The following is a 14,840-nucleotide window of genomic DNA, read 5'->3' as shown; positions in this document are numbered from 1 at the left end:
GATCTGCAAAAGAACAACTTCCTATCTTGAGAACTGTAGGAGGAGTTATCCGTACAACGAGGGTACCCTATATTCAATATTTTGCCAAAAAATGACTAAGTTCAAAAGTTGGTATTCTTTTCATAAATTATCGGAAATCAAAATCCTAGCAATATGCACACCTCTGATATATGTACAATTGATCTGCAAAAGAACAACTTCCTATCTTGAGAACTGTAGGAGGAGTTATCCGTACAATGAGGGTACCCTATATGCAATATTTTGCCAAAAAATGACTAAGTTCAAAAGCTGGTATTTTTTCGATAAATTATCAGAAATCAAAATCCTAGCAATATGCACACTTCTGATATATGTACAATTGATCTGCAAAAGAACAACTTCCTATCTTGAGAACTGTAGGAGGAGTTACCCGTACAATGAGGGTGTCCTATATGCAACATTTTGCCAAAAAATGACTAAGTTCAAAAGCTCGTATTTTTTTGATAAATTATCGGAAATCAAAATCCTAGCAATATGCACACCTCTGATATATGTACAATTGATCTGCAAAAGAACAACTTCCTATCTTGAGAACTGTAGGAGGAGTTATCCGTACAATGAGGGTACCCTTTTGGCAGCCGCCTGCCCAACCGGATTTTTCCGTTGGAAAACCCAGTTAATAAATGAAATTTCAAATTTCCCCCTCAACCACTCCCTTTCAGATAATGCATACGATTGTCAATATCCCTTGAAATGCTTAACAAAGAGTTTTGCTTTTTCACATACAGCACATTTAAGGTTTAAGACTTTAGTCCCCTAAAATCCCTAATTACGTTATTAATTGGTTTAGAAATTCGTTTTGCAAAGTGCTATTGTTACGACCAACAACTTTGTTTCTATAATGCATTACAAAATCTTTATCGTTTTAAAGTTATTTGTAATAGACTTTACGAGTATCTTGGCCCCTAATTTAAGGGGCCAGTCCTATTTTCTTGAGTTCATTTGAACGGTCTCACGAATACTAACATTTTTTGTTCTTACACTTATCTAGAATTGTTGTTCATTTTTTAGATACAAATGATTGAATATTTTAGGGGCCAGCCCTCTAGATCCTTAATGGGGACAGACATTGGTGTTTTGATTAATGGAATCGATTAAAATCATCAATGCAAGCATTTTCTTTTCACAATGCTTACCAAATATGTCTATATTTCTAGATAAATTGTGTCAAAGTTTTAGTACTTTGGCCCCTAAAAATCCCTAATTACGTAATAAATGGGCGTAGCAACGATCTTGCCTGATAGATATTGTTACGGTCAACAACTTTGCTCCCGTAATGCATTACAAAATCTTTATCGTTTTGAAGTTATTTGTAATAGAGTTAATGAGTGTCTTGGCCCCTAATTTAAGGGGCCAGCCCCTATTTCTTGATTTTGTTGGAAAGGACTTTTGATTATCTACCACTTTTGTTATATATGTTTTAACAAAATATCAACTCATAAAAAGATACAGATCAAAACGTATGAAAAATTTGATTCGAAATTCGTACCCAATTTTCGAGCCTAGGCGAGCTCATAGATATGGCGCCACTGGCGCTAAAAAACTACATTGTGCACAACTTTAACCTATGGTCTACCTATCCTGAAAATTTCATATTCCTATCTCTAATAGTCTCTGAGTTTATGTCTGCACAAAATGGGTCGTAAAAACTGACAAAATCGGCCGTAAATCGGAACCGGAAGTGCCGATTTCAAAATTTCAAAAAACTTCTAGAATTATGACCACTGGCAATCATCTGTGAAAAAATGGTTGAAATCGGCCGAATAGTTTTCGAGATATCGCGTGCACAAAATTTTGGGAAAAAAATAATAATAATAAGAAACAGTACGAAAACTATAAGGTCTTCCGTTGGAAACGGAAGACCTTAATTATTCTTGATTTTATTGAAAAATATGACACAACATGAAGGTGTCCCATACCACCTTACGTGTATAAATAATGCGTTTTCCATTTATCAAATTATATCTTATCATTTTACAGAGCGGTCCCCATGCAATTTGCCTCAGTTTAAGTCAGCCATTACCGGAATTGCATGCTTCCAGATTTACATTTTTGCGTACTACGTCATCAAAAAGTGTATATAGAACCACCTTAAACGATGTGAGGATTCGGCCTGAGACTTGATAGGGCAAAACTCGCTTAAAATGTCACTGCTGATTGCATGCAACACTAATTGTTAGACCAAAATTAATCACCTAATCGTCTAAAACCTTTTCCGTTTTTTCCCGATTACGACAAGTAGCACACAACGGGTATGGCCAGTCAGCAGAAGATTCTTACTTCTCCAAGGCACCTGATCCTGCCTCTGAGGTTTTTCAAAGGTTCATGATTGCTCTGCTTTGGACTATTATTTGAATTTCGTTTTATCGACGGATGTTTGCGTGGACCCGGAGGTCCACGCAGAAAATATATAAGCGAGGTTAAACCGGATGCTATGGGGAAAATGCAACCTGCGCATGAGCTAGCCTGGTTACTGTGCGTAATGGGTAGCTTAGGGAACCAGGCTAGCACACGTTTATCTGAATCAGGATCGGGATTCCGTTCCATATGCACACTTATATAAGTTCAAAGGCGCTGTAATTGTAAAGTTGTCGGTGAACAGTACAGAAACAAAGTATTCCTTTTAAAGAAATGATCGGCATGTGATATGAACTGTCAATATTATGAAATAAGTTAATGTTATGCCGAAACTAACATGCATCATATAGCATAATTTGCAATGTATTGTTTTCCGAATACACATGTAACTTAACTTTACCTCTATAGTACGCAAGGCTTGTGTACTTCCCTATTAAAATTTATTACTTCCCTATCAAAATGTATTAAGCATTTAAGCTCCAGAAAAATGCATTAATATATGAATTTACACAAAGCTGTCCCTGCATATTTAACAAAGTATGCGAATCGTAATTTGTGAGCAAATAGAAGAATTCACCGAATGCCTGATACTATACATGCAAACTTCATTAATAGATAGATCATGATTATTTAGGAGGTATGAAGCCTTTTAATTCTGAAATTAAAAGTCAGGGCTATACATACATGTATACGTAAACAACGTACAAATTTAGTGGTTAAAAGAAGGAGGCTAGAGTCGGTGGAATCTCTGATAATCTTATTATAAGGCTTTTACGTTTTCGTTGGAAACACATAAAATGGTCCACGTATTGTAGTCCTTTTTTAAAGGACAGCAACTTATCTGTTTTTTTTCTCGATCGTGATCTTTTTAAAAAATAACGACAATTTCCCCGAGAATGAGAATTTTATCGATATGACATTGGTCGCACTGTGGATGTAACGGTCGGATGTAACAGGATGCTTATTCCTCCATGACACCTGATCCTATCCTTTTTTTAGAGGTCTGATCTAGTTTTGTAATTTTATACTATCCTTTGGACTTCTGAATTTGAACAATATTCGTTTTCACCACATGCCATGCATAACATAAACCAGACCCCCGCTGACGGCTGCGAGCACTAGGGGGAGAACAACCCCCCCCCCCCCCCCCCCCGATTCCCCGCTTTACTGGCAATATCTAAATTAGCAACGGGTTCTGGCCTTGCTGATTTATAAGGTTCAATACGTAGCGTGGTGAGCGAAATCTTGACTAGCCTGTCGAGAGCGACTGGCTGTCCCGTGACACAGAATGCAGCCCTCCACCTGTGTGTTGGCACAAGGACTTCTCTGCTGAGTTGGTACGTCTTAACCATTTGCACTGCTTCGTCTACTGTGCCCAGAGCGATCTCAATGAGTTTCTGACCGGCACGCGATTCTTGACCACCCAAGGCGAAACGCAGGACTGCCTGCTCAGGGAGCACTTGACCGAAACCATTGCCCCTAGAGCACGTTGCGCCGCATCCATAACTCCAGGCTTTCATCGAACACCTGAGCATTAGCGTGCAATTCTACTTGAAAGTCGGCTTGAAGCGTACCCTTCCCGAAACACTGTTCCAAATGTCAAGCTAGTACCCTAGAACCCATCTCTTCCCCGTGCCATGAGACGAGAGGATCTGAACATATTTTAGTGATTGGCCTTCCCCTCAAACATTAAGAGCCAAGATGCTGTCTCACCAGTTCACCCATTATATAAAGTCAAAATTCTGAACTTAGCAACCCCCAATTTACATAACCGGGTTATTTTAGGCTATTAGCCTCAGTCGGGATGTTCCGTTCAGAGGCTGAAGTACTTCCCATTAATCCCCCTGGGGTTCTCAGTGAAATGATTCCAATCAAGCTCCCTGGGGTTCTCAGTGAAATGATTCCAATCAAGCTCCCTGGGGTTCTCAGTGAAATGCTTCCAATCAAGCTCCCTAGGGTTCTCAGTGAAATGCTTCCAATCAAGCTCCCTGGGGTTCTCAGTGAAATGCTTCCAATCAAGCTCCCTAGGATTCTCAGTGAAATGCTTCCAATCAAGCTCCCTAGGGTTCTCAGTGAAATGCTTCCAATCAGCCTCCCTGGGGTTCTCAGTGAAATGCTTCAAATCAAGCTCCCTGGGATTCTCAGTGAAATGCTTCCAATCAAGCTCCCTGGGGTTCTCAGTGAAATGCTTCCAATCAAGCTGCCTGGGGTTCCCAGGACCATGCTTTACCTATCTTCTGTGGTACTTGCAGGTGTACGGTCACTAGAGGGGACATATTCCTTGCCTGATAATCAGACTGACCCCTGTTGTAGTTGTACCCCCGATCCAGGGAAAACTGGGAGTGGTCGTGGCTTCCAGAGGGCTCCAAACTAAACGGCATAAGCATTCCTTGAAATGAAGGATCTTCCTCTGCATTATTATAAGATATTGGCTCACCATACCACGGTTCCCCTACGGTGCAGCCCCTTACTCTGACAAACACGTGTCCAAACATTGCTGTCCGTGACGTGACCTGCCCTGCTGTTTTCAGTATTCAAGGGGTCTGGGACCCCAACAATGGATGCTGTCGTTGACTGTGTCCCTGGCCTCATGAGGACTTCCCTTCTCCATGTTAGTTGATGCCACGCAACCCAGGGAACACTAACATTCACTTAAGGGTGCCAAGTATCCATTGACTTTTGACCCCTAGACTGTGAACCCATTTCTGCTACAGGAGGCGGGTTGTCGTGCACGTTTTCCCAGGGACTTAATATTCCCCAGGGGTCCTGGTTTCTTCACCAACAGTTGTGTAATTTGGGCATGATTGCACTCCATAGCTACAACTCGTACCTTTAATTCGGACACATAAAGACCCTGAAACGTACTAGTACACCCAAAAAAGCGTGCGACTTTCGTGCCAGAAACGTTTCGTTTAAACGTTCAGCGTTTCTGACAAAGCGTGCAGCGTTTCGAGCAAAGCGTGCGAGAACCGTGTGAATTTTCATTTGGAACTCTCTGACAATTTAATTGTTGACAAATGGCGCCCGTGTTTTACATTACTTTAAACTGTTTGTGTTTGGCAAAACTCTTTTTTTTTTTAGGTATTTTCGTGAAATAAAAATCTAGAAGAAATGATATACTTATCTTTTTCCGAATATGAATTAATTCTTTACCAACAAAAAACAGACACATGTATTAAAAAAAAGACTAGTTACAGAGTACATGTATAACGTTTTTTTACGATGTTTCAGTACTGGTATAGTTTTAAATTCGCCATACATAAAAATATTAAATTCAGCTAGCAAAACATGACTTCTATTCAGTCTTCCCATAAACTAGAGTTATCGTTACTGAAAGAGTTATCTTCGCCTTACAGCAGGTATGCTTTATTTCTGGGTATTCAAAGATGAGTAAGCAGTGCGGAAGTTTACAAATATGACTTTTCTAACGACAAAAACATTTGATTATATATAAAAACAGGAAATATCAACAGTTAATTAAAATTTAAAAACAATTAAAATCATCATGTTTAAAGAATGCAAAGAATACGTTTGATTACAATCAATAACATTTATAACGTGATATACATAATTTTGATCAATCGATAAACATTGCAAATGAAAGACAATTTGATTAAAGCTAACGGATGGATGATGGTATAGTGAAATCAGAATTCTCTGATAAAACAACCCCATTTGGTACGCAGAAATGAAAGATGTTATGAATATTAGAAAGAGCTGGAATGATAATCGATTTTATTCTAGAAATCAAATATAGAAATATAAATTTCTTACGAATTGTCCTTATTTTTTTTCTGAGGACAAATGGACAAATAAGGAAATTACGCATATATATACAATAATGATTAAATTCAGATATAAATGTACGGAACCCCAACTTCACGGACCTGGATTTGGGGAATTTGTGAGCTTACATTGAGTTTTAAAAATTGTTTTTCCCCCTCTCACGCACACACTCTTCAAAATACAATGTGTGCGCTAGCCTTTTGAGATGCATTCGTTCGAAATGCCAGGCATTCATGAAACATATATAGACGCAGTGAGTATTGGTATCTCACCAGGCACCGACGGTCATCAATTCAAGCAGCTGTACCTTTCATGTACGATGTTTATTCAAAGACAACCATTTGAACTCAACAAAACAGACTCATTGCATTAAATAGATATTATAGGGTTAAGAGGAAAGACAGTGTTGAAATTAGAGCTCAGTGTTATATTATAAAGAGTATGTTTCAACGAAATTAGAATTTTGTTTTCGGTATAAAACAAGACATACTTTTTCCTTCAAGCCTTTGATGAGACTGCTTAAACACACTTTTTGTAGTTTGTTTGTTCGTTTAACTTTTAGTTCCTTTTATCTTTATCGTTTTTATCATTTATCACTTTTTATAAAATTGAGTTGTACTTATTTACGTGCCATCTATAGCAAATAATTATATGGTAAAGTGTGAGGTAATTTTAAAGTTGAATTTTAAAAGAAATGCACAAGAGCAAATTAAATATATTGATATATATATATAAATTAATATTAATTAGCCATGCATATGAAAACCATGTTTTAGAACAAAGAAACATGGATATTTAAGAATGGAATGAACTATTATTAGAAATATAAACGTGAATGCTGTCGATCAAAATTGAAACGCAACTTTAAATGAAATTATGATCGAAAGTTATATGCGAAAAATAATGCAAAAGCTATGTTGCCAATGTTTTAATTCATTATCTCTTAAATTCGCATGATAAAATTGAAATAAGTCAATAATTAATCTAAATGAAATCCTTCATGTGGAAGTGTAGTAACGTCCGCCAATGATCAGTGCAGATATGTAGGTATAATGCCTATCTTTGTACTTCGACCTACTGATAGAATATAATATGCTCTTTAGAGAGGTGGACAGACATGTCTTTATGACTGTCTTGCATGTCCACTTCACTGGAAAATATAATGCACATGTATCAGCTGCTCTCTTCTGAAACCACGCACTTCACCGCAAGAAATTACATTCATTATTAGTAGATGGCCGGTGCGTAGCATAAAGGTGGGGGGGGGGGCAGGGACCCCCCCCCCCCTTCCTCCACTTCTCCTTGCAGCAGATAATTCGTTTTCATGAGTTTACAAATTAAAAAGTGAGTAAACATGAATCCCCCCAACCACTTTTTGGGAGCATCATCCATGTAAAAGATTTGTGAATTTGTGGAAAGAAGAAAATGCAAAATGAAATTATGATTAAAGGTATGATTAAAGGTATGCAGTACAGTACGCTACACCCCTACCCCCTCCCCACACACACTGATTAGGATTTTCGTGGCGTGTCTAGATTTTTTGGATGACCCCCCCCCCCCCCTTGCACTTTCAAAAACGATGCTACAATTAAACGCGCTAGTCAAATCTTCGTACTTATTTTGCAGTATTACAGCATACTTTCACCGCACAGTCGTCTTTTCACATTGACAATTTATATCAATAACCGATTAAACAAGACAAAAAACGTTTATTATAACTATTTGTTTATACTGGTTAAATATCGTATACCTGCTTTAATGGAGAGATAAATCGTGTTACGAACGATAACTCTAGGTTATGAAAATCCCGAATAGGAACAAACCTTAATCAACTTTATTTTACTCGATCATGTCTTGATAAGCATGTATTTTTTTTTACATCGATAACTCTTACATAGACTATTCGGCTGAGTACAACCAGCACGCATGACCACAGACATCGGGTGAGACCTGCACGTGGCTGAACTTGTCAATCAAACTCTGTGTATTTGTTTTCATTGTATGGTCACGCGTCTTTTTTTTTTGTCAATAGCCAGTAGAAATTCAATGACTTCAAGGTAGTTGGAGTCAGAATTTGATGAAGCAATTTATATAATAGAAATGTTAACAATTGTTTGAAGAAAATTATATGTAAACATAGAAAAAAATAAATTCTTTGAAATCCCGATTAAAACTATTCCTACAAGAAATTATTTTCATTATGAAAACACTGTTAACGGAAAACAACAAGTCTTAGAAGTAATTAACATACATGGATTTGCCTACAATGTACACATGCAATTATTATGGGAATCTATATGCATGGTACTTAATTCAAATAGATTATGATAGATACACTGTACGCCGTTATGCAGGGTGCCAACTATGTATACGAATGTTTAGTCAGACATTTAAATCATTTTTATATTTTGTTCTTTCCAATACAATGTTCAATTACTTCTAGAAAAAAAAATCCGGAATATTAATGGCAACTTTTTATTTTGTTTAATCGATTGATTTTTTTTCTGTTGTTTTACATGTATGTACGGAACATATTTATTTACACGAATGATGTAACATAAGAAGAAACTTAATGGGTTGTTTGTATAATATTTTTTTCTAACGTTTGTGACTAATTTAAATTTAAATAACTTTCAAAATTATCAATGTAAATAATTATAGGTTTATTTACTGTAAGCATTTTAACATCGTATTTTCTGAAAGCAATAAAATACTAATGTGAGAAAAAAAAAACAAATCCCGATTTCTGTTTGTAATCATATGGATTTTATCTTTGGTATTGATTATTGGGTAACGGTAACTTTTTGCTGGATTTTTGTCCCCCGCCGCAACGCGGTGCGGGGACATAGAAATGCCGGGCGTCCGTCCGTGTGTCCGTGTGTCACACTTTTATGTAAGCGCTCTCATGCCTACAAATTTTGACGGATTTTCATTAAATTTATAACAAATGTTTATACCACTATTACCTTGGTCACGTTCGAAAATCAGCATTGGTCGATACTTTTTGTTGGAGTTATAGGACTTTGACCACAATAATGACTACTAATACCTTGGTCAAGTTCCTAAATCAGCCTTGGTCGGTAGACTCGATACTAGTACAGTAAAACTCGTTTAGTACGAACACGGATATAGCGAATTCTTAGATATAGCGAAGTGTTTTTGAATCCCCAGTAAAATTCTTAACAAATCGTAGCAAAATTTTACGGTTATATCGAATTCGGATATAACGAATTTACGGATATAGCGAACTCATTTTGAGTCCCGTAGAAGTAAATAATAACGATATTAACCACTTTTATAACGAATTTCTTTACAAATAAAAAGTTTGCACTAGCATTTAACATAATAGTTTGAATGAATTTATTTTCATTAATATTTTCCAATTTATAATCCAATTATCAAAAGTATCAAAGTAATGTATTTCTAATTTAAGCCTCAATCAACAAAATTTATAGTCTGCTGAAAGAAAACATGTATATAGTGAATTCGCTATAGTTATTATTACGAATTCGTTATACGGATATAACGAATTACGGATATAACGAAGTAAATCCATTGGTCCCTAGGACTTCGCTATAACCGAGTTTTACTGTATACCGCTTGACCGGCGGGGGACCCAGGAATTATATTCTTGTTTGTTTTTTTTTTTATTATTTACGGCATTGATAAGAATCATAGATATTTCATTTAAGCAATATATATACATGTATTTAGTAATACTTTTGTTATTTCTGTGAACAAATATTCTTCTGTGAATTTTAGTATCAGTTTAATTTAATTAATCAATTAAATACTTATGTACAAACATGTTTGTAATATCAGTCTTTCTATTATTTGGTGTTTTCTTAAATTAATACTTACTAACAGAGTCAGAGGAAAAATCCGAGAGGACCCAAAGGAAAAGAAAATCGATCAGAATAAAAGCGTCTCCAAAGCGTGTGAAAAGTGAGCAACTGGTGTCGTGCGAGAATCGTTTCTTGTAAACCGTTAAGCGTTTCGTGTAAATCGTTAAGCGTTTCAGACAAAGTGAGCAGCGTTTCGTGTAAACCATTCAGCGTTCAATGTGAACCGTTTAGCGAGCGTGTGGTGTAGAAGTACGTTTCAGGGTCGGTATGTGTCCCCACGGGCAGACTCCATAGCCCGCGATTTGCCAGACCCGGCTGTACCTTACACACCCATTTTTTTAATGGCCATATCCTCACTCACCCCCTGGGTAAGGGGCATGTGTACCTCCCCTACCACAGTACTATCATCCACTACCCGGGCGTGGGTAGTGCTGTGCACTGGAGACTTTAAAGCGTTATCAAGCCTAAAAGCTGGTCAACCTTATTGGACACCTTGACTCCTACTGTATTTGTGTGCTCCCCCTGAGTCTCAGCTAGATCAGCCGCCTTAGTTTCCTTGCCCCGAGAACCAAGGCTTCTCGTCACTCGAGAGCAACCCCTGCCCAGGCCATATGACCATTGTTTAGTGTTTTAATAGTTATTTTTGAATTTGAATCAAACGTATATATACCTTGGTTTTTTTTATGCTAGGGATCGGTAATCCTAATAACTATATGTCTACATTTATTCGTGATTGTAGTGTTAGTTTTATGCCGATCATTCTTCATTAATAGTTACTACACAAACACACTCACAAGACTAATCTAAATTACCTAACCCAAACACGTTACAAAACCAAAGCGTATTGTTTGACTATAGAACACGTGATCTTAACCACCAGCGGCGATAACCACTTTGACAGTATATAGATAGGGCGTTTCAAAATAGAAATCTTCGAAGTTTTTTATACTTTTGAATGGTCATCGTTTGGACTTTATTCATAGGCGGATCCAAAGGGAATGTGTGAGGTGTTCCGGGGGTTTAATTCCCACCCCCTTTCTGCGAGACATATATTTTTTCCATAACTTGAAATGCTTATTTGAAGGCAATTTTGTTCCATATATATAACCTAAATACTATAATTATATAAAACGAAAAATTAAGAAATCGCTTTTAAAAAAGATTTCGGCACAAGGCATAGTAGTTTTATAAACAAAACTCTGTCGATATTTCATTTCAGTAAAATAATCGTGTTCAGACTCCGGTGTTTATGTTTGAAGGTAAGCATGTAGAAAATTAAACATTTAAATAAGGCATTATCGCTAAATACACAACTTTTTATTAATATACACTCCAGGAATTTCTTCATCTTCTTTTTTTTTGAAATTGATTGTAATTAAAAAATAAATTGGAACTGACAAGCACACAATGTACGCGATCGAGAAAAACGATAAAAGCGTATGAATACACGCGTTCGTTTTACTTTAAAAAAATTCTTTACATGTATTGTTTAGCTAATTAAATTTCAGTTGTGTTGCCTTTGCATGGATTATATTCGATTGATCAAAACAAAAGCTACATTAAGAGATTGAAACTGAGTGACCCCATGGCCAGACCTCCAAGTAGTTGTATATACGTGTACTATATGGTAACCTACGGCAGACCTCCAAGTAGTTGTAGATACATGTACTATATGGTAACCCACGGCCAGACCTCCAAGTAGTTGTAGATACATGTACTATATGGTAACCCACGGCCAAGCCTCCAAGTAGTTTTAAATACATGTATTATATGGTAACCTACGGTCAGACCTTCAAGTAGTTGTAGATACATGTACTATATGGTAACCTACGGCCAGACCTTCAAGTAGTTGTAGATACATGTACTATACGGTAACCTACGGCCATACCTCCAAGTAGTTGTATATACATGTACTATATGGTAACCTACGGCCAGACCTTCAAGTAGTTGTAGATACATGTACTATATGGTAACCCATGGCAAGACCTCCAAGTAGTTGTAGATACATGTACTATATGGTAACCCACGGCAAGACCTCCAAGTAGTTGTAGATACATGTACTATATGGTAACCTACGGCCAGACCTCCAAGAAGTTGTAGATACATGTACTATATGGTAACCCACGGCCAAGCCTCCAAGTAGTTGTAAATACATGTATTATATGGTAACCTACGGTCAGACCTCCAAGTAGTTGTAGATATATGTACTATATGGTAACCTACGGCCAGACCTCCAAGTAGTTGTAGATACATGTACTATATGGTAACCTACGGCCAGACCTCCAAGTAGTTGTAGATACATGTACTATATGGTAACCCACGGCCAGACCTCCAAGTAGTTGTAGATACATGTACTATATGATAACCCACGGCCAGTTATTAAATGAGTGGAGACAGACGTAAATATAAACAATTCAATGCTTTCTATGGTTTTTATACTGGCTATAAAGGCACATCGCAGCAATAAAAAAGTAATTAAATTCGGCAATGCTAAATGTAGCTTTCCTCTTACTCGCAAAAAAAAAGAAGAAAAAAAGGACAAAGAAAGCATATTGTTGTTTAACTGTTTCCTAGAATAGAAATTATGTTAAAAGGGTTTACATGGAACCCATAATAAAAATGTACATGTTTTCAAAACTTTCCTAATTATGATCTTGGATCTTCACTAGTACCGGATGATGAAAGGCATATATTTACATGTAAGAGACCGCATCAAGTTCTCGAGGACGGCAATTGTTTGTACAAATTGTTTTAAACATGCATTATCTATTTAGCTAAAGAAGATAAACTATTCCCACATTATGTCATATCAGATCATTTAGACCTTTATGTTAAATGGCAGTTGATAGACTATATATCCTTTTTTTTTAATTAGTGTCTGAAAACTTTAAGCGAAGAAGCGCGTTTGCATTGCTATAGACTTGTAAGTTAAGGCTAGATATTATATAATTGATATTTATAAATTGGAACCTCCATCCGTTTCCAAAATGCTGGATCCGCCTGTGCCATTTATAAGTATAAAAAAAAAGTTAAATATAATGTGAATCTAGGAGAAAGTGGCTCCATGTTGCACGTCAGATGAATGGCGGGATCTAGGATGTATTGAAACTCTCTCTTCCACTCTCCGTTCATGTATATACCGGTATATCAACAGATTTACATTTCGGTGATAGGGCAATTGTCCATGCAGTTTGGCTTTTTATCGTGCCGCTGCCTACAATTATCTTGGCACGATATCTCAGAATTTAAAGTCCATTTAAAGACAGATTTTTAGACTGTTGCTATGTAAAGTTCTGTTGTTTTGTTTGTGTCTATTACTACTTCACAAAAAGCACGCAGTCCAACAGGATGAATTAACTGACCTAAAAGGAGTTAAAATTCAAATTATGTAAACAAACGGTTCAATCTTAAGACTGAATTTCTAAACTCGGGTGAAATTTACAACCAAAATATATACATTCCTGATTACCGTTAGCATATGTTTATATTACTGTGTATATTAATATATTTCTCTAAGTCATAGTTAAACTTTATATTGTATAATATTAATTATTTATATAGTTTCAATCGCACCATGGGTTCGATTGTAAATCCCGAGAAATAAACTCTGAGTTCACTGTGTGTTTATCTTCAGTTAATGTCGCCCTCAACAAACCAACATACCTACAGTACCCTGATCCAGATGACGACAGATGGGACGCCAGTAACGCTGTGGACGGACGTAAATCAGACCTGAGTTTGAATGGAGGTCAATGTGCCCTATCATGGTCCGGACAAACCGCCACCTGGTGGGTGAACCTGACCACCATCCACAGCATCCACAACATCACCATATACTTCAGGACGGATAATAATTTACAGGGTATAGTCACATTTTATTCTTTTATATTTACTCTCAGATGACAGTTAAAAATCCACATTATATTTATTTATATTTATTTCCACTGATTATTATATTTAAGAATTATCCTATTGTGTTTGATGTGATGTTTGAAATGATTATTAAGCATGTTTATTTGTTGATTATTTTTATAATGCCGTGCATTGTTTATATACACTGTACAGTAGCTCCTTTATTTTCCACGTTTGTTTTAATACCAATAATTTCTTATGTTTGTATTGCTTATGAAACGAAATATTAAACACAAGTTGATGCTGAAATTTCGTAAGAATGCTGTTTTGCACCCGCTTTAAAATTTGTAAAACAACACATTAGTCATGTATTTTTATTCTACATATAGACCGACTGTTAAATTATTTAATGCTTTTAAAACTCATACATTTGACTAAAGAGTTTGAATAGTTTGAGAAATATGTCAACACTGTAAACATATACTTCGATGCTTCTCATGATAGGAAAATCTGACTCTTCGTGACATTTACAATGTACAAGAAAAGTGCTCTTAAAGAAACAACTTAAAACCAAATATATATGTATGAATGAAACATAAGTGATAATCTACAGGACACATACGTTGTTCTTTTGTGCAATCTGACAACCTAAATCCACGTGTTATGTGTACTTTTTGGATATTGTACGTACACACCAATTTGTATGACTAGATTTTTAGTCTGTCGTAACATCACCCAAGATTACGCATTTTGTATATCTGTATATTTATCTTAAATTAGTTACATACATGATTTTAAATTCAATAACATAAACAGGTTTGTAAATGCAGCCATTATAATGTTACACCTTTAATATCAAGTCGACGGAATAGCTGTTGTATCAATTATAACCATATTTATGTTTATCGCTAAATATGAACACTACATGTGCACGGGTCAAGAAACTGTTTTTTGATAGTT

The 14,840-nt window shown here is 36.3% G+C and overlaps 1 protein-coding gene across 1 annotated transcript in view; it reads left to right on the top strand.

The window, feature by feature from the left end:
* LOC128170918 (neurogenic locus notch homolog protein 2-like) overlaps positions 1-14,840 on the top strand; it is a 658,320-nt gene that overhangs the window by 596,135 nt on the left and 47,345 nt on the right. Inside the window, exon 25 of the mRNA XM_052836668.1 lies at positions 13,663-13,890. Within this exon, the coding sequence (XP_052692628.1) occupies positions 13,663-13,890 (228 nt within the window). The remainder of the gene's footprint in view (positions 1-13,662; positions 13,891-14,840) is intronic.

The sequence above is a fragment of the Crassostrea angulata genome, chromosome 2 (assembly GCF_025612915.1).
Source record: "Crassostrea angulata isolate pt1a10 chromosome 2, ASM2561291v2, whole genome shotgun sequence".
Lineage (NCBI taxonomy): Eukaryota > Metazoa > Mollusca > Bivalvia > Ostreida > Ostreidae > Magallana > Magallana angulata.
The sequence above is the reverse complement of the archived record's forward strand: the minus strand, read 5'-3'. Positions and strand labels throughout refer to the sequence as shown.